This window comes from Heterodontus francisci, chromosome 2 (genome assembly GCF_036365525.1).
Source record: "Heterodontus francisci isolate sHetFra1 chromosome 2, sHetFra1.hap1, whole genome shotgun sequence".
NCBI lineage: Eukaryota > Metazoa > Chordata > Chondrichthyes > Heterodontiformes > Heterodontidae > Heterodontus > Heterodontus francisci.
The window spans coordinates 69,050,511-69,076,219 of NC_090372.1; the positions used below are offsets into that span (position 1 = coordinate 69,050,511).

A 25,709-nucleotide genomic window follows, 5' to 3' on the forward strand; every position below is an offset into this window, starting at 1 on the left:
TTGCAGCACGCCACTAGTTACAGCCTGAAGATAGCGCTGGTAGTAGGGCGGGTAGTGGAGGGGATCCCTTGTGCAGCTGAACACAGGTTTAGCTGTGCATGTGTAAGTGACGGCATTAAAACGATATGCGAAGTTCAGAAAATGGCAGGTAAGGCGGCAAATCAGCATTAAATGCAGACTGACATCATGATCTGCCCACGCTGCATGCTTCTGGCACACACAACGCCCGTGCTTTCGTCCTTCAAAACATAGTGATTGACATGGGCCATGCCTGAAATCATCAGGAGCAGAACCACCACCACCCCCCACTGCCATTTTTTAATTGCCTGACTCCCATAGCATTGAAACCAGAGCCACGACTTAGCCAAATTTTGCGCCAATGATTTCCAAATGCTCCCCGACTGAAACATGCTTCACTTGCCCCACATCATTCCGAGAACCAGATCCAACATTGCTTCCTTTTTTATTGGGCTGGAAACATACTGATCAAGCAAGTTCTCTTGTACACATTTAAGGAATGTGTTCCCCTTTTTCCCCTTGTCACTATTATTTTCCTAGTCTAAAATAGGATAATTGAAGACCCCATTATCATTAAAATAAGAGCAAAATACTACGGATGCTGGGACTCTGAAATGGGAACAGAAAATGCCAGAAATGCTCAGCAGGTCTGGCAACATCTGTGACCTTTCATCAGACATGAAACGTTAACTCTATTTCTATCTCCACTGATGCTGCCAGACCTGCTGAGTATTTCCGGCACTTTCTGTTCCCCATGATCATTACTCTGTAGTTCTACAAAATGATTATGGAAATATATTGGAAAAATATAATGGATTGCCTGAGCGCATAGTAATCCTCCAGTGGAAAAAAAATCTTTGATCAAAAAGGTGTTGCCTTGTGCTTGCTCACAGCAGAATCTCTCAATATGCCAACTATTTTGATAAAGAAAATGCCTTTGATAAGCACTGAGTTGAAAGCACAGAGGATTCTGACATTTCAAAGCTGCCTCCGATATATTTTTGTTGCAGTGAACTGAGCAATTAGTATTTCAGAGAACTTTTTGAAGATGAGAACATTATAGTTAAAAATTTCAACAAAAGTACAATCATTAATTGTGTCATAGAAAGTACATGATGAGGAAAACTGAATAAGAGCTAGGTGTTTTGACTCCACTCATTTTAAAATAGGATAGAAAAATAAATCAGTTCCAGTTCTATATTTGGTTAAGTGAGTTTAACCCCTTGAGATCTGCTGAGCTGTTCTCCATAAAAATGAAACACTTAACTGAATTTCTGAGAAAATATTAGGCTGATTTCAATGTCTAATCCTGAACCTGGAGGGAAGCAACGTAATGGGAGTAGCACCCATTGCTGTCAATGAGTTCTGAATCCGGCTAAGTTTCTAGGTTCAGTATAATTTGATTTGGGAAAACTGCAAGCATGAGTAATGCCAAGGATTGGCAGCATATACGTGAGGGGTTGGGAAATTGCATGCTGTTGCAAGTCTTAAAATCTGTGGAAATACTACTGGCACAACTGCAGCTGAGAAGGGACATCTTCTTCCCTACAGATGTGTCCCACATGATTGGGCATGATTCTTGGCAAGAAGTAGCCATCCATGCAAATCCAGCACCATTGTTGCAAGCAATTGGCTACAGTGTTGCAAGAATGATTTTATTCGGCATGGAAGGTAGAAAATCACATTCACACCTCTCATTGTTTCAAGTATAGGGCATACAGTCCGAAGATTCCCATGTTGGCTTATTATGCAACAACAACAACTTGTAATTATATCGTGCCTTTAACATAGTAAAACATCCCAAGGCGCTTTACAGGAACGTTACCAAACAAAATTTGATGCTGAGCTATATAAGGAGATATTAAGACAGACAACCAAAAGCTTGGTCAAAGAGGTATTTTTTAAGGAGTATCTTAAAGGGAGAAGAGAAGCGGACATTTATGGAGGGCATTCCAGAGCTTCAGGGCTAGGCAGCTGAAGGCATGGCCACCAATGTTAGAACGATTAAAATAGGAGATGCGCAAGAGATCAGAATTGGACAGTGGAGGGTTGTGGGGCTGGAGGAGGTTACAGAGATAGGGAGCGGTGAGGCCATAGAGGGATTTGAAAATTAGGATGAGGAATTTAAAATTGAATCATGCTGGGCCAGGAGCCAATGAAGGTCAGTGAGCAGGAGGGGGTGGGGTGGGGTGATGGTGAACAGGACTTGGTGTGAATTAGGATACGGGCAGAAGAGTTTTTGATGAGCTCAAGTTTATGGAGGGTGGAAGATGGGAGGCCAGCCAGGAAAGCATTGGAATAGTCAAGTCGAGAACAAGGTAGACTTCTGTGCACCTGCTATTGTGCCTTTCCTCATCACTTTAGATGCTTTTTTCCCTGATATCTCCTTCCATATACTGCAACAATATGATGATCCTGTTATCATAGAGTCATAGAGTTATACAGCACAGAAACAGACCCTTTGTCCCATTGTATCCATGCCGGCCATCAAGCACCTATCTATTCTAATCCCATTTTCCAGCATTTGGCCCACAGCCTTGTAAGCTATGGCGTTTCAAGTACTCATCTAAATACTTCTGAAATGTTGTGAGGGTTCCTGCCTCTACCACCCCTTCAGGCATGGTATATATACTTACATATGGCCAATTCTGACTGCCTTCTTACCAATGTCAATTATCTAACTCTTTGTATTGTTCTTTCAAGAGAAGAATGCCAAAAATGACAACACAAATTATTACTAGCCCTCCCTCCCAAAAAATACCTTGTGATCCTGACCTTACCCCCCCAAAGTTTATAAACTTTGAAACTTACCCCTTCCCACCACCCACTAGACTAATCGAAGGTTTCACCCCACTTCCCCCCACCCCCGCTCTGAAACTTACCTTCTCCCCCCTCCCCACCAGTGTCCTGCATCGGATCTCTGGTTGGAGATCTGAAGGCGCGGAAGTTCGGCAACCAGCCAGAATATGGCAGCGGGACGGCCAACCAGAGCAGGTAGGTCGGGGTGGGGGCGGGGGTGCCGCCATGAGGCCTTGCCGCTGCTGGTAATATGGGGTGGGGCCTTCCTGGCGTCGAGACCCATGGTGGGTCTCTCCCAGAGGCATTTTCCAGGCCCTCCTGCCACGACCCCAGACGTTGGAGGGGGGTGGGGGCAGTAAAAATTCAGCCCACTGTGTACTGTGTTATTGGAGGAGTTTTGCTAGATCTTGACAAGGAGATCAGAAGAGTTGGTTGGCCTGTCAAGAGAAAGTCTGCTTCAGTAACAGGAGCTTTGTTGGCAGTCAATTTTGGGCTGTAGCATAATTTGGAAATGGAGCACGGGAAGCAGAGAGGGGAAGCAGTCGCAGAGGGAGGAGGATGGGTGGAGGTATCTGAGATAACTTGACTCCTGACAAACTGCCCTTGAGTACATACTCAGACATTGGTTCTCCTGAGAAAATTCCCATGTTCCATAAATCTCCACTGCTTAATCCATCTACTACTTAGCATCACAGCATCCCCTTGGCCAAAAGCCAAATAAAAGTCACCAACAAAAAAAAACACATTCTGTAACAATTTTATCCAACAGAACTTCAAATAATGCACACAAACCTGAACCATTCCCCCAGTACATTCCCTTGGTGCACGTCTTCGGGTGCCTTTGTCTGTATTAGTGCTGCTATGCAATGCTGCCCCAGTGGCTGTAACGTGGCTGGTAGAAGGCTGCTGATTTTGACTGGGCAGACTGCAATGGTCTTCTCGCAGGATGATCTGGAGCAGCTCTGGGCTTTATGGGCCCGACTTCAAACTGCACCACCTCTGCATGGGTGGCAATAGTCTGGGCTGGCTGGCTGAAAGGCAACTGCAATGGTATTGGTAGAGTGGCAGTGATGGGAGCACAAACACTGTCATCCCGAGAAATGACAGCAGGTTCCTGCTCCATGGAGCCACTGCCACTTGCCCAAGGCAGTGCCTGTTAGAAGACAGATTGCTGGACTGCTATGTGAGCCTGAATGCTCTTTTGAGCACTGGTATCCACGAGCAATGTGGCAACAGTTTGAGCCTACATGGCACCAAGCATGGCTCTCATGAGCTCAGTTTGAGACTGCATTGAGACTTTGAATGGCTTCCGTCTGTGCTGCAATGGAAGCTGAGACATCGGCCATGACCGGATCACAGTTAGGCCCACAAGTGGTGTCCACCACTTCCACGCTGGAAAGGATTGGCTGCAAGCTTTGCACGAAATCCTGTGTCAAGTTGGAGTCGGACTCCTCCATGCTCCTTGGCAGTGGCAACAGGCTCCCTGGTAGGCCTGCCAATGCACCGTGTCTCAGTGTGCATGCCCATCAACATTCTCCTGTACGCCGCTCCTTCAAAGACCTCATCTGAGTCTTCTACAGCAGAACTTATCTGCAACCTCACCTTCTGGTGAACTGGCACGCAAACTACCCTTTCCACCTAGTCTGGTTGCAGTCCTTTTGTGTCCAGTGACTTACTACATGCTGATCCTGACTCTATACTACCCCCTAAATACCCGCTATCTGAACTATTGGCTGATGGTGCTTCTTCATTATAAGTCTGGTGTAGCTCTTACTCTTCTTGATGAGGCTGCTCTGGCTGGCCAGGCAGCAGTTCTTGTGTATTTGAAAGCAGAAATGCAGAAGGGGAGGATTGGGATGAGGAAATGTGGGTGGGGTGGAGAGTAAGAGGTCCATAGTCACACCATCTGCAGCTTGCACTTTATGCCAGATAGCAGGATGAGGGAGAGGTGGGATTTGAGAAGGCGCAGAAGGCAGGAACGTAGTCATCCTGAATGTTTTCATGATGCTGGATGCAATGGCCTAAGTAACAACTGACCCCCATGATGCAGAGCACCGTCTCTTCCAGAGAGCTCAGCAACTGTCCTTTGCCGTTTCTGTGCTGCTCTCTGCAGTTATGGGCTATTGTGTCCACTGTCAAGAAAGAGGGAAGAATATCAGTGAGTGTTTTGCAATGTGTTTGGGTGATGTGGCTGCCATAGCTGAATAGCTGGAGGTATGTAGAAGCTGCGAGAAATGGATTTGAGGCTGACAGCATTGGTAGGTGTATGAGGGTGAGGTGAAGTATCTGAATGCTATGCATGAGTCCTGATTGCTGGTGAGTGAGTGATGGGGCTCTAGTGCATTGAGCAGCATGAGATATTGGTGGAGATAGTGGGTAGGAGATGTCAAGTGATGATGCATTCACTGACCTTGACCACTCATGTCAGGTCATTGTACTTCTTCCGGCATTGGTGGTCCTCGGGGCCAGCCTTCAGGAATTGACCTCCTTTCTTACTTGCTCCCATTCCCTTCTCAGGGTTTGCCTTGATGGCCTCCTGGCCCTCTTTGGGAACATGGTGTCTTCCGCCCTTTCCACCTCCAGCAGTAATGCCTCCAACGGTGCATCAGAAAACCTGGGAGCTCTCTCCCTTGCCTGTTGCTCATTTACTGTGCTTTTCATTCCAGACAAGTGTTCCAGAGACAGTTACAGCAGCTGCTGTATCCTGATTGCAGCTCTCCTTTAAGCCGGGCAAGCTATCTTTAAGAGGTCCACTGTTGTGCTCTCTGTTGAATGTGCAGTCAGTCAGCAGCGTGTTCAGTGCTGGGCTGCACAAGGAAATCATTTAAATGAGGAGACAGCACAAAATTTGCATTCTGCCTGCCTCAACAGGACCTTGCGCAGAGTGATCATGCATCGTGATCTGATCCGTTGGTTCTGGGATCAATTAGCTCTGTCTATTGCATGCTGCTTACGCTGTTTGGCATGCATGTAATCCTGAGTTGTGGCTTCACCAGGTTGGCACTTCATTTTTAGATAATGCCTGGTTCTGCTCCTGGCATGCCCTCCTGCACTCTTCATTGAACTAGGGTTAATTCCCCAGTTTGATGGTAATGGTAGAGTGGGGGATATGCCAGGCCATGAGGTTACAGATTGTGGTTGAATACAGTTCTGCGAATTGAATATAGGACCTCATGGATGCCCAGTTTTGTGTTGCTAGATGGTAGTGCCATTCAGCATGATGGAGGGTATTCTCAGTGTGAAGACGGGACTTCGTCTCCACAAGAACTAGGCGATGTTCACTCCTACTAATAACTGTCATGCACAGATGCATCTGCGACAGGTAGATTGGTAAGGACTAGGTCAAGTAGGTTTTCCCTCCTGTTGGCTCCCTCACCACCTGCCACAGACCCAGTCTAGCAGCTCTGTCCTTTAGTACTTGGCCAGCAGTGATGCTACCAAGCCACTCTTGGTGGGCATTGAAGTCCCCCACCAGAGTACATTCTATGCCCTTGCCACCCTCAGTGATTTTTCCAAGTGGTGGTCAACATGGAGGAGTACTGATTCATCAGCTGAGTGGGCGGGGAGGTGGTAGGTGGTAATGAGCAGGAAGCTTCTGTGTCCATGTTTGACCTGATGCCATGAGACTTTATGGAGTCTGGAGTCCTTGTTGAGGACTCTCAGGTCAACTCCCTCCTGACTGTATACCACTATATCGCCACCTCTGGTGGGTCTGTCCTGTCGGATGGTGATGGTGGTGTCCAGAGCATTGACTGTAAGGTATGATTTGATGAGTATGTCAGGCTGTTGCTTCACTAGTGGGACATCTCTCCCAATTTTGACATAAACCGCCAGGTGTTAGTAAGGAGTACTTGACTGGTTGACAGGGCTGAGTTTGCCGCTGACGTTTCTGGGGCCTAGGTCAATGCCAGTTGCCCGGCCAGTTATTCCTTTTAGATTTTTCTTTAGTAGTTTGGTACAACTAAGTAAGTTGCTCGGCCATTTCACAGTCAACAAGAGTCACATGTAGGCCATACCAGATAAGGATAACAGATTTCCTTCCCTAAAGGGCATTAGAGGACCAGATGGGCTTTTATGACAGTTGACAATGGTTTCATGGTCATCATTACTGAGACTAGTTTTTTTGTTAAATTCCAGATTTATTAATTGAATTTAAATTCCACCAACTGCCATGGTGGGATTTGAACCTGTGTCTCCAGAGCATTAGCCTGGGCCTCTGGAGGTCCAATGACATTACCACAGTGCTACTGCCTTCCCCCCTTACTAGCCCAAACCTGAATGTTGTTTAAGTCTTGCTGGATGTGCGCATGGACTGCCTCATTATCTGAGGAGTTGGAAATGGAACCAAACACTGTGTAGACAGAGTACCAGGAACCAGGAGCTAAATTAAAGAACAAGACCTCAAGGATTATGATCTCTGGATTATTACCCTAGCAACGAGCAAATTGGTTTAGGGATAACCAGATTAGGGAGGTGGATGCATGGCTGAAGGAGTGATGTGGGAAAGTGGGGTTCCATTTCATGTGGCATCGATACCAGTACAGGGACAGGAAGGAAGTATATCAGTAGGACGGGCTCCACCTGAACCAGGCTGGGAAGAAATTAAACCACAAGACAGAAATAAGAAACCTGTGAATAAAATGTTAGAGCAGAAGGACAGGTTAAGGTTTGTGGCCCAAATAAACATTCTTTATACAAAAGCACAGAGCATAAGGACCAAATTGAATGACATGGCTTAAGACAGTCAGAACTGGGAACTAAATATACCAAGTTATAAGGTCTACAGGAAAGATAGGGAAAATGATAGAGGGATAGTCTTGCTAATTAAGGATGAAATCACAAAATGATATAATGAGAGGTAAGCAGGCAGTGAAGACTACATTGGTAGAATTAAGAAACAGAAAAGGATTTGAGACTGTAGTGGGAGTTTTGTATTAGGTCCCCTGGTAGCAGCTGCAAAACAGTTGATTGTATAAAAGCAGAGATGAGACAAGTGTGTAGTAAAGGAAGCAATAGCACAGTTTAATGAGGGATTTTAACTTGCATATAAGAAGACTAGCACATGTCAAAATCATAGTGAATTTGTTGCATGTGTCCCGGATAGTTTTTGGCAACAATGACCAGAATTCCTCCCCCCGTCTCCCCATGGAGCGGGCTGGAGGTGGGGGCAGTGGGTGTAAAATTGTGTGGGAGGCGGGGGTGCCATTCCCATTGCCTTTCCACCTCCGCTGCAATTTTACGTGGCAGGCGTGGTGACAAATGGCCCACCCACCCAATTAATTGCCACTTAAGGGCCTCCTCCTGCTGCCACTGGTATTTTACCAGTGACCGCTGGGAACTTGAGCACCTGTGGAGGCCACCCAGTTAATCCTTGCAACCCCTTTGCAGGCCTAGTGGGGGACCCTCCTGATTGGGCACCGTGTGCCCCACAGAAGACCCCCCAAGTAGCACAGGCCACCCCTGCTGGAGCACCTTCCCCCGCCCTCCTGAACGACCCCCAACCCCCTCACTAGGGCCCAGCCTATTGTCCCTGGACAGGCCCGAAACCCCACTCACCTTTATGGAGGCTGAGGTCTATGGTCGTCTTCTGGCTGGGTGTAGTCCCAGCAGTGGCCACCCCTCCTAGTGACGCTGCTGGGACTGAGGAGCTGCTGGCCTGCTGATTGGCCAGCAGCTCTTGCAGGGGGGAACCTCTTGTCTCAGAAGGGCGAAAGTCCCACACGTTGCCAATTAAGGGCCTGTGCCACATAAAATTATGGTGTGACTTCCAGGCCCGGCAGCGGTGGGCTTGCCCCCAACTTTTTGGCCAGTTGGCGGGGCCTTCACCCCGACCTAAAATTCCGGCCAATATGTCATAGAAACAACAATGGGCCTACCATATTAGATTTAGTAATGAGTAATGAGCCTAACAGCGCAAGAACATTTATTGAATACTTATCATAATATGATCGAGCTCTACATAGTGCTTGAAAGGCAGAAATGCAAAACAGCTGTTCAGAACCTGGATTTATGTAAATCTGACATCAATGCAATGAACAGAGGCTGTTCGCAGTAAACTGGGAAAATCTGTAAATGGGTAAAATGACAAATAATAGGAGGTGTTCAAAAAATAATTTAATATGATACAGTTTATCCATCTAAAGGGCAATAGCTTTACGTGCCAAACTGATGTAAAGATGTAAGTGACAACATAAAACTAAAAGAAAAAGCATACAAAAATGCAAAAAAAAACACTGATCTTAACTAATGGGAACGATGCAAAGAACAGCAAATGGATACCAAATGCCGATGACACCAAACTTGGTGTGGCAAACAGTGAGGATGATGCCCATCGACTGCACCAGGGCATTGATAGGATAGCAGAATGGGCAGAAAAGTGGCATATGGAATTTAATATGGAGAAGTGTGAGATGGTGTATTTTGGCAGAAGGTATTGGGGAGGCAATATAGTCTTAATGGCACAGTTCTAAAAAATGTGCAGGGACAGAGGGATCTGGGGACCTATGCACATAGATACTTGAAGGTGGTAGGACGTATCGAGAATGTAATTAACAAAGCATATGGAATCTTGGGCTTCATAAATAGAGGTATTGAGTACAAAAGCAGGGACGTTATGCTGAGCCTTTATAAAGCTCTGGTTATGCCATAACTAGAGTATTGTGTCCAGTTCTGGTCATCACACTTTCGGAAGGATGTGAGTGCCCTTGAGAGTTTACATAGGAGATTTACCAGAAGGGTTCCAGGGATGAGGAATTTTAGCTACAGGGATAGGTTGGAGAAGTTGGGGTTGTTCTCCTTGGAGCAAAAGAAATTGCGGGGAGATTTGATAGAGGTGTACAAGATTATGACAGGTTGAGATTAGGCAGATAAAGAAAAGCTATTCCCATTAGCTTATGATGCAAAGACAAAGAGACACAGATTTAAAGTTTTGGGCAAGAGATGCAGGGGGATGCGAAGAAAAACATTTTTATGCAGTGAGTGGAAATTACCTCAAACTCTCTGTCTGCAAGGGTGGTGGAAGTGGAGATGATCAATGATTTCCAAAGGAAATTGGATGGGCACTTCAGCAAAATCGACTTGCAAGGCTAGAGGGAAAGATTGGGGGAATGGACAGACTGGATTGCTCTACGGAGCACTGGCATGGACTCAATGGGTCAAATGGCCTCTTTCTGTGTCTTAATGACTCTCTGGAGACAAAATAGATAATAAGAGCTACAAAAAGTGAGTATGAAGAGAATATTGCAAGGGCTATCAAAATCAACATATTTTTTAAAATTACATTGATAAAAAAAGGATGGCCAGGAGCAATGTGGACCACTTGAAAATGAATATTGGTGATATTGTCAATGAAAATAAGGAAATAATGGACATATAAATGCATCAGCATTTACAGCAGAGGAACAGGTCAGCATGATTGAAATTTTGAAGAGGTGACTGAAGTATGAGCAGGGGAATTTCTATGGATGTTATTTACATGGACTTCTAAAAGGCATTTGATAAAGTTCCTCATAAGAGATTGTTAACTAAAGTTGAAACTCATGGAATTGAAGGTAAATTATTGACCTGGTTAGGAAATTGGCTGAGCAGCAAGAGACAGCGTGTAGGGATATCGGCAGTATGTGACTCATGATGTTCTGCGAGGATCTGTGTTGGAGCCTCACCTATTCACTCTATTTATTAATGACTTGGATGATGGGATAGAATGGGATATCCAAATTTGCTCTTAAAACAAAGATAAGCGGCATTGTATGTAGTGTAAATGGAAGCATAAAGTTACATATTGATAGACTAAGTAAAAAGACAAAAATTTGGCAAATGGATTTCAATGTAGGCAAATGTGAGGTCATCCACTTTGGACCTGAAAAAGATAGAACAGCGTACTTTCAAAATGGTGAAAAGTTACAAACAGTAGAGGTCCAAAGAGGCTTGGGGGTTCTGGTGCAAGGATCACTAGAATTTTATGAACAAGAACAGAAAATAATTGAAAAGACAGAATGTTGGCCTTTGGTATCCAGAGGATTAAAATATAAAGGGGTAGAAACCATACTTCAGCAATACAAATCCCTGGTTAAACCACACCTAGAGTCATGTGAGCAGCTCTGGGCCCCACACATTAATTATGCACCAGGCATACCTCAAAATGAGGTGTCAACCTAGTGAAGCTACAACCCAGGACTACAAGCATGCCAAACTGCATAAGCAGCATGCGATAGACAGAGCTAAGCGACCTCATAACCAATGGATCAGATCTAAGCTCTGTAGTCCTGCCACATCCAGTCGTGAATCGACAATTAAACAACTAACTGGAGGAGGTGACTCCACAAATATCCCATCCTCAATGATGGGGAAGCCCAGCACATCAGCGCAAAAGATAAGGCGGAAGCATTTGCAACAGTCTTCAGCCAGAAGTGCCAAGTTGATGATCCATCTCAGCCTCCTCCTGAAGTCCCCAGCATCACAGATGCCAGTCTTCAGCCAATTCGATTCACTCTGTGTGATATCAAGAAACATAGAACATAGAACATTACAGCGCAGTACAGGCCCTTCAGCCCTCGATGTTGCGCCGACCTGTGACTGAAGGTACTGGATACTGTAAAGAGTATGGGCCCTGACAACATTTTGGCAATAGTACTGAAGACTTGTGTTCCATAACTGGCTGCACCCCTAGCCAAGCTGTTCCAGTACAGCTACAACACTGGCATCTACCCTGCAATGTGAAAAATTGCCCAGGTATGTCCTGTACACAAAAAACAGGACAAATCCAACCCAGCCAATTAACGACCCATCAGTCTACTCATGATCATCAGCAAAGTGATGGAAGGTGTTGTCGACAGTGCTGTCAAGTGGCACTTACCTATCAATAACCTGTTCACTGGCACTCCGTTTGGGTTCCGCCAGGGCCACATGACTCCTGACCTCATTATAGCCTTTGTCCAAACATGGACAGAAGAGCTGAACACAGGAGGTGAGGTGAGAGTGACTGCCCTTAACATCAAGGCAGCATTTGACGGAGTATGGCATCAAGGAGCCCCAGCAAAACTTTCCACTGGTTGGAGTCATACATAGCACAAAGGAAGATGGTTGTAGTTGTTGGTGGTCAATCATTTCAGTCCGAGTACATCACTGCAGCATTCCTCAGAGTAGTGTCCTAGGTCTAATCATCTTCAGCTGCTTCAACAATGACCTTCCCTCCATCATAAGGTCAGAAATGGGGATGTTCTCTGATGATTGCACAATGTCCAGCACCATTCGTGATGCCTCAGAACTGAAGCTGTCTGTGTTCATATGCAGCAAGACATGGACAACATTCAGGCTTGGGCTGATAAGTGGCAAGTGACATTCACACCACACAAGTGCCAGGCAATAACCATCTCCAACAAGAGAGAATCCAACCATCTCCCCTTGACATTAAACAGCATTGCCATCACTGAATCCCCTACTGTCAATATCCTGGGGCTTACCATTAACCAGCAACTGTACTGGCCCAGGCACATAAATGCTGTCGCTACAAGAGCAGGTGAGAGGCTAGGAATTCTGCGGCGAGTAGCTCACCTCCTGACTCCCCAAAGCTTTTCGACTATCTACAAGGCACAAGTCAGGAGTGTGATGAAATACTCTCCACTTCCCTGCATGAGTGCTTGACACTATCCAGCACAAAGCAGTCCACTTGCTTGGCATCAAATGCGCCATCTTATACATTCACTCCCTCCAACACCAGTACACCATGGCTGCAGTATGACCCATCTGCACTATAGCAACTCACGAAGACTTCCTTGACAACACCTCTGCCACCTAGTAAAACAAGGGCAGCAGGTGCATGGAAACACCACCACCTGCAAGTTCCACTCTAAGTCATACATCATCCTGACTTGGAAACATATCGGCAATCCTTCATCATCACGGGATCAAAATCCTGGAACTGCCTACCTAACAGCGCTTTGGGGTTTCTACAACATACGGTCTTCAGCGATTCAAGAAGACAGCTCACCACCACCTTCTTAAGGGCAATTAAGGATGGACAATAAATGCTGACCTTACCAGCAATGTCCACATCCCATGAATGAATAAAAAAATCTCTTCAAATAAGAGCTTTTGTCTACACTTCCCTATGTTGTTGGTCCCAACATGGATTACAACAGCTGGATTCTCCCCCTCCCTGTCCAATATTCTTTCAAGCCAGTTAGAGATGTGCCTCACCCTGGCACCGGGTAGGAAACATACCATGTGGGACTCTCGACCGCATATGCAAAGGATGCAATCTGTTCCCCCTAAATATTGAATCCCCTACAACTACCACATTATGCTTCCCCTCCTCCCCACTTTGGACAGTGTCCTATTCCAAAATACCATGGTCTGTATTCTGGCTGTCCTTCCAATAGTATTTATTTTTATCCTCACAGGTAGAAAGTGCATTCTACCTACTGAATAGAATCAGTTTCTGTGAATCATCATTCTCTAACTCACCTGGGTTTTCCTTACTCTGCACACTATTGGTCACACCAACCCTGTTGTGAACTTTCTGCACATCTCTACGAGGTGTAACCAAAGTTTGGAGAAAGTGGTCCAGATCCTTCTATCCTTCCCTTATATGTTGGACTATCTCGAATTCACAATCAAGCCCAATGATTCTGAGCTGGAGAGATTCGACACGGGGACATCAGCTGAAGATGTGCTCCCTTGGGACAGACTCACTGTTCACAAACTCCCACATACTGTAGTTCAGATATACAATTTGCTCTGCTACATATTAATCTCAAGCCAGAGAGAATCTAACCATCTCCCCTTGAATGGCAGAGCAGGCGCTAAGGACCGAATGGCCTACTCCTGCTCCTACTTTCGATGTTTTTCTATGTTTCTATCATTTTCAATGACATTACCATCTCTGAAAGCCCCACTATCAGCATCCTGAGGGTTACCAGTGACTAGAAACTGAACTAGACCAGCCACATAAATACTGTGGCTATGTGAGCAGATCAGAGGCTGGGAATTCTGCGACGATTAACTCACCTCCCAACTCCCCAGTGCCTGTTCACCATCTACAAGGCACAAGTCAGGATGTGATGGAATCCGCTCCACTTGCCTAGATAAGTGCAGCTCCAACAACACTCAAGAAGCTCGACACCACTCAGGACAAAGCAGCCCGCTTGATTAACACCCTATCTACAAACATTCACTCCCTCCACCACCGACGCACTGTGGCAGCTGTGTGTACCATCTACAAGATGCACTGAAGCAACACACCAAGGCTGCTTAGACAGCACCTTCCAAACCTACGACCTCTACCAAGTAGAAGGACAAGGGCAGCAGATGCATGGGAACACTACAACCTGCAAGTTCCCCTCCAAGTCACACAACATCCTGACTTGGAACTATATCTTCACTCCTACACTGCCGGTGGGACAAAATCCTGGAACTCCCTTCCTAACAGCACTGTGGGTGTACCTACACCAGAAGGACTGCAGCAGTTCAAGAAGGCGGCTCACCACCACCTTCTCAAGGGCAATTAGGGATGGGCAATAAATGCTGGCCTGGCCAGCAATGCCCACATCCCATGAACGAATAAAAAAAAATTATTTGTATCTACTTTTTAGTTTGTTGTAAGTTTCTTTTTCTACACACTAGCTTGCACTAAGCACTAAAACACTGGACAAAGATTTTAAACACTACCTTAAGCTTATGCAAACTTCTACAAATATTGGAAGAAAAACACAGCACCTCTATCCCCTCTGCACCAAATTCCCACCCTCACCAAATTTCCATCTTTTACACTCTTGTTTAGGCTCCACTCAGTTTATGACCACTCTATGCGATCTAATAGCAGGACACAACAGTACACTAATTTCCAGTATTTCATGTTCTATGTTTAATTGTTCTGGAAATACATCCAACCATTCTATTTGCTTTTGCAATAGCCTCACAGCATTGATTATGAACCTTCAATGACCCATGCACTGGAACACTTAGCTTCTTCTCTAGCCAAACAGCTTTGAGTATGCAGCCCTGAATGGTGCTTGCCCCAACCTACGTCCTTTGCGCTTCATTTATCTTTATTAAAAGATACTTAACAGATAAGGGTCCATTCCAACATCACATCTAAATCTGCCTGCAATTTATTTTCCTCATCTGAGGTCTTAATGTCTACACATAACTTTGTGTTATTCATGAACTAGTGGACAGTTCCCTTCATCCATATCATTGTTAAAGATGGTGAAGAATGACTGCCCGAACAGCAATCCATCTGGAATTCCACTAATGACTGATCCCCACACATAACTACTACTATTATTTTCTTCTTTCTGTCTATGAGAATGTAACCTGTTTCTTATCTGACCCAGCATTCACCCACCAATCCCAGGACGTAAACTTATTTCGTAGGCTTTTGTCCTGCATATTGTCAAAGGTCTTCTAAACATCAAGAAGCGCTTTGTCGTTCAACTTTTAACATCCACCAACTTAGTAACCAAGTTGGTGAAATGTAAGGGGAAATTTGTTCAAGTTTCTACTTTATTTGTGATATTAAATGTTTTGTTTTTAAAAGCAAACAATTGACTAGCCTAACTTCTTATCCTAAACATTACACCATTTGAGAAAGATATCAAATCTGTCACAAAACAAAATATATTTTACCATAAATAACAACATGAGTAACAAACAGTCAAATGACCACCAAGCATAGTTATATGGTCTGTACATGTTCTGATGATATAATATGGAACATCACCCCTATTTCTCCCCACCCCACCATCCCCCAGCCTGGATGGAACTGCTTGGTGTAGAACAAGATGGGGGAAATGCATTTAAATAGGACAAATATATAGCTAAATGATGTAAATACGCACATATATCATAACAATTTAAAAAACTGAGTTTATCACATTGACAAATGGCTTAAATATATTTACTGAATCTCTCGTTAAGAAATTGTTTAAAATATTCAGCTGTTTCCTATGCTTTATAAGACAATACAATAAGGCGTAAGCTGAGAGATGTTTTACATCAATAGTCTTAAGAGATGTTACTATCAAAATGAAAACTTATGTTTTTATCTACAATTACTGATTTCTTTGTCATTTTTTCCTTCAGTTTTTCTTGAAGAACACAGTGGTACCTTCTACCTCTGTTAACAGCACGAATACAAGTTCACAATTTATAAATGGGAAGGCTCTGTGGTTTGTGCATAATGATTATTTCTTCCTGCCAGTAAGTACTATTATATTTGACAGCTCTCATGAATTGTCTTATGTATGCATGTCAAGTATTTAGCTAAAAGGCAGTAATTCATTGAAGCCATTGTTTTCACTGTATCACTGTACCAACTGTACTATTTAACAACAACAACAACTTTAACATAGTAAAATGTCCCAAGTCGCTTCACAGGAGTGGTATCAAACAAAATTTGACACCAAGACACATAAGTAGATGCTAGGGCCAATGACCAAAGCTTGATCAAAGAGTTAGGTTTTAAGGAGTATCTTAAGGAGGAAAGAGAGGTAGAAAGGCATGCAGATTTACAGAGGGAATTCCACAGCTTAGGGCCTTGGCACCTGAAGGCATGGCTGCCAGTAGTGGAGTGATTAAAATTGTGGATGTGCAAGATGTCAGAATTGAAGGAGCACAGATATGTCAGAGGGTTGTAGAGCTGGAAGAGATTACAAAATTAGGGAGGGACGAGGTCATGGAGAGATCTAAAAAGAAGGATGAGAATTTTAACATAGAGATATTGCTGAACCAGGATCCAATGTAGCCTAGCAATCACAGGATAATGGTGAACAGAACTTGGTACGAGTTAGGACACGAAGAGCAGAGTTTTGGATGACCTCAAGTTTATAGAAGGTAGAACGAGTGAGGCCGGCCAGGAGTGTGTTGGAGTAATTAAGTCTAGACATAATGAAGGCATGGATGATGGTTTCAGCAGCAAGAGGACAGAGAGAAGAGTGGAGTCGGGCAATGTTGTGGAGGTGGAAATAGGTGGTCTTTGTGATGGCATGCACATGTGGTCTGAAACTCATCTCAGGGTCAAATATGATTCCAAGGTTGCAAACAGTCTGATGCAGCCTCAGACAGTATCAGGGAGAGGGATGGGGTCGATGGCTCGGGAACGCATTTTGTGGCGGGGCCTGAAGACAATGGCTTCGATGTTCCCAATATTTAGTTGGAGGAAATTTCAGCTCATCGAGTACTGGATGTTGGACAAGCAATCTGACAATTTAGAGACTGTGGAAGAGTCAAGAGCAGTGGTTGTGAGGTAGAGCGGTGTGTCATCAGCATACACCTGGAAACTGACACTGTATTTTCAGATGATGTCATAAAGGTGCAGCATGTAGATGAGAATTAGGAGGAGGCCTTGGGGATACCAGCGATAACTTTGTGGAGGTGGGAAGAGAAGCCACTACAGGAGATTCTCCGGATACATTTAGATAAATAAGAATGGAACCAGGTAAGTGCAGTCCCACCCAGTTGGACAATGATGGGGAGGTATTGGAGAAGGATAGTGTGGTCAACCATGTCAAAGACCCCAGACAGGTCAAGAAGGACAAGGAGCGATAATTTACCTCTGTCACAGTCACATAGGATGTCATTTGTGATTTTGATAAGAGCTGTTTCAGTACTATGGTAGGTATGGAAACCTGCTTGGATGAACTCAAAAATGAAGTTCTGGAAAAGATGGGATCAGATTATTTGAGCGACAACACATTCAAGGTCTTTGGAGAGGAAAGGGAAGTTGGAAATGGGGTGGCAGTTTGCATGGTCAGTGAGGTCAAGGTTTGATGTTATGAGGGGAGGAGTGATGGTAGCAGATTTGAAGGAGAGGGAGACCTGAGGAGAGAGAACTATTAACAGTATAAGCTAACATACAAGCCAGGAAGGGAAATTGGTGCTTAGCAGCTTAGTGCTAATAGGATCAAGGGAGCAGGAGGTGGGTCTCATGGACAGGATGAGTTCAGAGGGGGCATGAGGAGAGATAAGAGAGAAACAAGAGAAAGATGCAAGTTCAGGGCAAGGACAGTGAGGAATCTTAGAGAAAGGTTGTTCCTGTTGGCTAGGGGAAGGGATGTAAGTGGCAGAGGCAGCTAATCGTATTGTCTCAATTTTAGTGACAAAGAGTTTTATGAGCTCCACACACTTTGTTTGAGGTGAGGGTAAAGTAGACAGGGGAAAGGGGTTGAAGAAGATGGTTTGCAGCAGGGAAAAGAAACCAGGGATTATCTTTGCATTCCAGGATGATCCTGGAATAGTGAGCAGTTTTGTCAGACAAGTGCAGGACCTGATAGTGCTTAATGTGGTCTAGCCAGAACTAGAAATGGATTGTTAAACCAGTTGTCCACCATATCCGTTCAAGTCTACATCCCTTGGACGTAAGGGAGTGGAGCTGAGGGCTATACTGGGGAAATGGCCAGGGTGAGAGAGAGCAACGGTGTTTTGAGCGACTAAGTCATCGAAGGTAGAGGTGAGATATGGTTGATCAGATTGGTAGCTGCAGAAATGTAGTGGTGAATGGAGGGCAAAGGCTAGATAGTTGGGGTTTTTAAAGTGCAGTTGCAAGTTAATTGGAAGGGCATCCCCCGACCCCCCCACCCTGCCAGGAGCTGACACAGAAGGTAGTACAGAAGCAAAATAATAAAGTACTGTTCACATGTAGTTTAAAGATCAATTACTCTCCAATTAACAAATAATTCATGTAAGCTGCGGAAGACGATTTCAAATATTTAACCTGTAAGTTAATATATAAATGTTTTTCACACTTTCCCTTCACACACACACACACATAATATATATATATAACATACACACATATACGTCCTTTAGGGAAGGAAATCTGCTGTCCTTACCTGGTCTGGCCTACATGTGACTCCAGACCCACAGCAATGTGGTTGACTCTTACATGCCCTCTGAAATGGCCTAGCAAGCCACTCAGTTGTTTCTAATTGCTACGAAGTCAAGAGAAAGGAATGGAACTGGACGACACCTGGCATCGACCTAGGCACCGGAAACGACTATGGCAAACCTAGCCCTGTCGACCCTACAAAGTCCTCCTTACTAACGTCTGGGGGATTGTGCCAAAGTTGGGAGAGCCGTCCCACAGACTAGTTAAGCAACAGCCTGACATAGCCATACTCATGGAATCATACCTTACAGACAATGTCACAGACACTGCCATCACTATCCCCAGGTATGTCCTGTCCCACCGGCAGGACTGACCCAGCAGGGGTGGCGGCACAGTGGTATAGAGTAGGGAGGGAGTTACCCTGGGAATCTTCAACATCGACTCTGGACCCCATGAAGTCTCATGGCATCAGATCAAACATGGGCAAGGAAACCTCCTGCTGATTACCACCTGCTGCCCTCCCTCAGCTGATGAGTCAGTACTCCTCCATGTTGAACACCACCTGGAGGAAACACTGAGGGTGGCAAGGGCACAGAATGTACTCTGGGTGGGGGACTTCAATGTCCATCACCAAGAGCGGCTTGGTAGCACCACTACTGACCAAGCTGGCCGAGTCCTAAAGGACATATCTGCTAGACTGGGTCTACGGCAGGTGGTGAGGGAACCAACAAGAGGGAAAAACATACTTGACCTCGTCCTCACCAATCTGCCTGCCACAGATGCATCTGTCCATGACAGTATTGGTAGGAGTGACCACCGCACAGTCCTTGTGGAGACGAAGTCCCACCTTCACATTGAAGATACCGTCCATTGTATTGTGTGGCACTATCACCATGCTAAATGGGATAGATTTTGAACAGATCTAGCAAAACTGGGCATTCATGAGGCACTGTGGGCCATCAGCTGCAGCAGAATTGTACTCAACCACAATCTGTGACCTCATGGCCTGGCATGTCCCCCACTCTACCATTACCATCAAGCCAGGAGACCAAACCTGGTTCAATGAAGAGTGCAGGAGGGCATTCCAGGAGCAGCACCAGGCATACCTCAAAATGAGGTGTCAACCTGATGAAACTACAACAGAGGACTACTTGCATGACAAACTGCGTAAGCAACATGTGATAGACAGAGCTAAGCGATCCCATAACCAACAGATCAGATCGAGGCTCTGCAGACCTGCCACATCCAGCCGTGAATGGTGGTGGACAATTAAACAACTAACTGGAGGAGGTAGCTCCACAAATATCCCCATCCTCAATGATGGAGGAGCCCAGCACATTAGTGCAAAAGATAAGGCAGAAGCATTTGCAACAATCTTCAGCCAGAAGTGCCGAGTTGATGATCCATTTCGGCCTCCTCCTGAAGTCCCCAGCATCACAGATGCCAGACATCAGCCACTTCGATTCACTCTGCGTGATATCAAGAAACGACTGAAGGCACTGGATACTGCAAAGGCTATGGGCCCTGACAATATTGCGGCAATAGTACTGAAGACCTGTGCTCCAGAACTTGCTGCGCCCCTAGCCAAGCTGTTCCAGTACAGCTACAACACTGGCATCTACCCAGCAATGTGGAAAATTGCCCAGGGAGGTCGTGTACTCAAAAAGCAGGACAAGTCAAAACCCGGCCAATTACCGTCCCATCAGTCTACTTTCAATCATTAGGGCGGCACAGTGGCGCAGTGGTTAGCACCGCAGCCTCACAGCTCCAGCGACCCGGGTTCAATTCTGGTTACTGCCTGTGTGGAGTTTGCAAGTTCTCCCTGTGTCTGCGTGGGTTTCCTCCGGGTGCTCTGGTTTCCTCCCACATGCCAAAGACTTGCAGGTTGATCAGTAAATTGGCCATTATGAATTGCCCCTAGTATAGGTAGGTGGTAGGGAAATATAGGGACAAGTGGGGATGTGGTAGGAATATGGAATTAGTGTAGGATTAGTATAAATGGGTGGTTGATGGTCGGCACAGACCCGGTGGGCCGAAGGGCCTGTTTCAGTGCTGTATCTCTAAACTAAACTAAACTAAAGTGATGGCAGCTGTCATCAACAGTGCCATCAAGCAGCACTTGCTTAGCGATAATCTGCTCAGTGACGCTCAGTTTGGGTTCTGCCAGGGCCACTCAGCTCCTGACCTCATTACAGCCTTGGTTCAAACATGGACAAAAGAGCTGAAGTCAAGAGGTGAGGTGAGAGTGACTGCCCTTGACATCAAGGCAGCATTTGACCGAGTATGGCATCAAGGAGCCCTAGCAAAACTGAGGCCAATGGGAATCAGGGGGAAAACTCTCCGCTGGTTGGAGTCATACCTAACGCAAAGGAAGATAGTTGTGTTATTTGGAGGTCAATCATCTGAGCTCCAGGATATCAAAGCAGGAGCTCCTCAGGCTAGTATCCTAGGCACAACCATCTTTGGCTGCTTCATCAATGACCTTCCTTCAATCATTTGGTCAGAAGTGGGGTTGTTCGCTGATGATTGCACAATATTCAGCACCATTTGCGACTCCTCACATACTGAGGCAGTCCGTGTAGAAATGCAGCAAGACCTGGACAATATCCAGGCTTGGGCTGATAAGTGTCAAGTAATATTCACGCCATACAAGTGCCAGGCAATGACCATCTCCAACAAGAGAGAATCTAACCATCTTCCCTTGACATTCAATGGCATTACGATCGCTGAATCCCCCACCCTCAACATCCTAGTAGCTACCATTGACCAGAAACTGAACTGGAGTAGCCATATAAATACCATGGCTACAAAAGCAGGTCAGAGGCTAGGAATCCTGCCTCCCCAAAGCCTGTCCGCCATCTACAAGGTACGAGTCAGGAGTGTGATGGAATACTCTCCACTTGCCTGGATGGGTGCAGCACCAACAACACTCAAGAAGCTCGACACCATCCAGGACAAAGCAGGCCACTTGATTGGCATCCCATCCACAAACATTCACTCCCTCCATCACCGATGCACAGTGGCAGCAGTGTGTACCATCTACAAGATGCACTGCCGCAATGCACCAAGGCTCCTTAGACAGCACCTTCCAAACCCAGGACCTCTACCAACTAGAAGGACAAGGGCAGCAAATGCATGGGAACGCTACCACCTACGAGTTCCCCTCCAAGTCATGCACCATCCTGACTTGGAACTATATCGCCGTTCCTTCACTGTCACTGGGTCAAAATCCTGTAACTCCCTTCCTTACAGCACTGTGGGTGTACCTACCTCACATGGACTGCAGCGGTTCAAGAAGGCAGCTCACCACCACCTTCTCAAGGGCAATTAGGGATGGGCAATAAATCCTGGCCTAGCCAGTGATGCCCACATTCCATGAATGAATCAAAAAAATTTTTTTAATTCCTGCCTATGGCATGCACTTCCTGTTTACAAACTTCAATTTCTGTTGTCACAATGTTTTGTTACTTTCTAATGGTTCACTAATGTCCTTTGGGGAAGAAAACCTGTTGTCCTTACCTGGTCCATCCTCTATGTGACTCCAGTCCCACAACAATGTGGCTGACTCTTAACTGCCCTCTGAAGTGGCCTAGCAAGTCACTCAGTTGTATCAAACCATGACAAAGAAAAATTGTTGTGGTTTACAAAGAAGACACGTTACCATCTTTTCCAAGAATCTAGGGGTCGGCAGTAAATGCTAGCCTTACCAACAATCCCCACATCCCTACCGTTAAAAAGAATGTCGTTCGGTTCACTCACCAGTTTATTTTGTACTTATTTTTAGATTATGATTCCCTCCATATCAAGTATTGAAAACCAATGGGGTAATTTCCACCTTCACTGCTTGGGTGGAGCAGTTGGCCTTTCCATTTTAGAATCTGTTTGCTTTTTGTTTCCTTGATTTCAATAAAATGAAAATTGGGTGAGTTCTAAAGCAGTTGGCTAAACCACTTCATTGCTTTAACCCTTAAATGGTGAAGATGCAAATTACCACCCCCTAACTTTCACATTTCCCCCCCACTTGGGACCACCCGGCCATTTGTAACACTGCCCCCACCCCCTGAATGATTTGGGTGTACCTGATTTCATACCTCATACTAAATAGTAATAATTGCCTAAGTGCCCTAGCAAAGTAAAAGCTTATTAGTTTAACATTAGAAACTTGTAGTTCCCTGAACTTACTTTTATAGATATTAATACCTTTAAAGCTATGGATAGTGCTTTGAAAAATAAACTGCAGGTGAAGCCAGTGAAAGGAGATTAGCAGTTACAGGGGGCAGCAGTTGCAAAAATGAGAAGGGTGTATTAATTTACTAGTACTTGCTGCTCTGTTAGCTTATTGCTTTTTTGGTGTCCATACTACTCCATTAATTAATACTAGGTTGTCAGTCTGCTCACTACTCTATGAATTTATTAATTAATTCCTGCCTGATATACCATTCAGTTGGTGTATCCATTTTTCATTAATGTCTTGATTTAATGGTGTATGTTACAGACAGGTGGTAAGTGGTGCAGGTGGCTTCCACTTTTCACCTCCCAACTGACTTCAATCATGTTTTGTTAAAAATGGTATGTTAGTCCCTGAGTGTATTTAGGGTCAAATAAACAGACAAATGACAGGTTTTCTCAGTGGTTAAAAAAGGAAGATAGCTATTTATTTTAAACAATTCCCAAAATGGTTGAAACCTTCACCCACTCACACATTCACACCCACATGCATACACAAGAATAGATAGAAAGGGGTAGGATACAATTAAAGTCCAAGGTGATATAAGGGTTCGTGGTTTACAAAATACTGTTGAGTCTTCTCGGGAGGAAAGTCTTTTTAAGGGTGCAGGCCTGGTTGATTGCAGTCTTGAACTTGCTGAGGTGTTGTAGAGTTCCACTGGTTAAAACTCATCCCGAAGTTGGTGATGTGAATTAGGTTTACCTTCACAGATAGAGAGTCTCAAAGTCACTTTGTAGATTCTCTGCTGTAGTGGTTGTTCAGTTCTTGTTCAGCAGGATTCTTCTGTTTAGCCGGATCTCTCACAGCCTCTGGCTGGAACCTGGCTTTCTGTGGTTTTAGCTTGATCTCCCTTTCTCTCTCCAGAGGGTTACCTTTTAAGGTCAAAGTCCATCAAATTTAAGTTTCTATTAGGTTACACATGACCCTCTCCCCTGGTGTGACCACACAATGGACCAGGATATGCAAACCATGGCTATCTATTGATGTCTGAATGGGGACCATTTTGTTCTCATGGTTCTACTTCACTCCTGTTCATTTTGGTTTGTGCTGTGAGTCAGTCTGTCCTCAGAATCTTTTGTTAGTTCATTCATGTGGATAGAAGTCATCAACATGCAATGATGCTCCTTTTAATTTCAATGGGTTCTCCCCAGAGCTATTTCAGATGAGGTTAACAAGTTCCATCCTCAACAGACAGAGGTGTGTATTTCCAGTACAGGAGGGGTCACGTGACTGCTACTCCATTTTGTCTGTGGTACAAGTGTCCATGTTCTTGTGTTTAAGCATAACAGTTGACTTTTTATTTTCTTAATTCCTCCAATTCATTGTTTATTTCATCACAGCTCCTATGAGTATGAAATGCATCTGCACCTCTCTTAATTAATTCATTAGTTAATACTTACTTCGGCATTGATTGAGTAATTCATTTATTAGCAATGCTCCCTTAATTTAATTATTTGTTTTGTATTAATTATTTGTTGTAAACTAATTCAGTGCTGCCTGCGGGCTCTATGCATTTTAAATTTGTTGGTGTGCCCGTTATTCATTTGTTAGTGTACTGGCTGCTTTATCCTTTTATTGATCTGTTGGTGTGCATGCTGCTGTATTAATTCATTACTTCATTGCTACTTCTGCTCCATTATTTTATTGATTTGTTGGTGTGATTGCAACTGTATAAATTTATTAATTCACTGGTGCCCAATTCTGCATCAGTTAATTTGCTGGTGCTGTTGTTTCATTGATTTGTTGGTGTACTCATTGTTACATGCATGTATTAGTGGCTGATGCTTCATTAATTTATTGATTGGTTTACGTACTACTATTCCATTCATTTTATTCTAAGTGAGTATTTTCTTAATAGATAACATCTGGTGTTAAAAGTGAAATTTTCTGAACAAAAGCAGAGTTAGCAATTGTAGGAAGAATGCATCTTGAAATACTTCAAGATTAAGTGAACCAAAGGACACCTAAAAATTCAATCTAACAGTTTTATCACATGCCAAAGGGCACATTTTAGTATGGCTGGCAGAAGGCTATGTTTGATATTTATTTTATTATATAATCTTGATAGTAGTTATGAATTCACTTACTACTCAGAAATGTAAATTAGAAGCATCTCAGTAGAAAAAGGAAATATAGAACTTATAGTCAAGAAAAGAAGAATCAGCTCAATGCATATAAAGATGTAAAATTATGGTTATTTTTCCCTCTTCAGTGGATTACTCATGCTATGATTATCTTCCTTCTTGATAATTAATCAGATTATTCCTAGGACAAAGCATTGCACAGGCGGCACAGTGGCGCAGTGGTTAGCACCGCAGCCTCACAGCTCCAGCGACCCGGGTTCAATTCTGGGTACTGCCTGTGTGGAGTTTGCAAGTTCTCCCTGTGTCTGCGTGGGTTTCCTCCGGGTGCTCCGGTTTCCTCCCACAGCCAAAAGACTTGCAGGTTGATAGGTGAATTGGCCATTATAAATTGCCATTAGTATAGGTAGGTGGTAGGGGAATATAGGGACAGGTGAGGATGTGGTAGGAATATGGAATTAGTGTAGGATTAGTATAATATGGGTGGTTAATGGTCGGCACAGACTCGGTGGGCCGAAGGGCCTGTTTCAGTGCTGTATCTCTAAATCTAAAAAAAAAATCTAAACCACACTAACTGAAAATCATTCACAGCACAATAAGGACACATTTATAGAAAAAACTCATCAGAGATTAACTGACTAATTTTATATTTGAATTGGAAAATGATAACTTAAGATAGAATGTAAAACAGTTGCTTATCTGTTGCTGTGAAATAAATTCACATTGCCATAACATTAAATGGATGTTTCAAACTTTT

General features: G+C 44.5%; 1 protein-coding gene across 1 annotated transcript in view; it reads left to right on the forward strand.

Moving 5' to 3' along the window:
* Positions 1-25,709, forward strand: part of LOC137379590 (adenylate cyclase type 2-like) — a 606,709-nt gene that overhangs the window by 486,306 nt on the left and 94,694 nt on the right. The window contains exon 17 of the mRNA XM_068050644.1: positions 15,901-16,017. Within this exon, the coding sequence (XP_067906745.1) occupies positions 15,901-16,017 (117 nt within the window). The remainder of the gene's footprint in view (positions 1-15,900; positions 16,018-25,709) is intronic.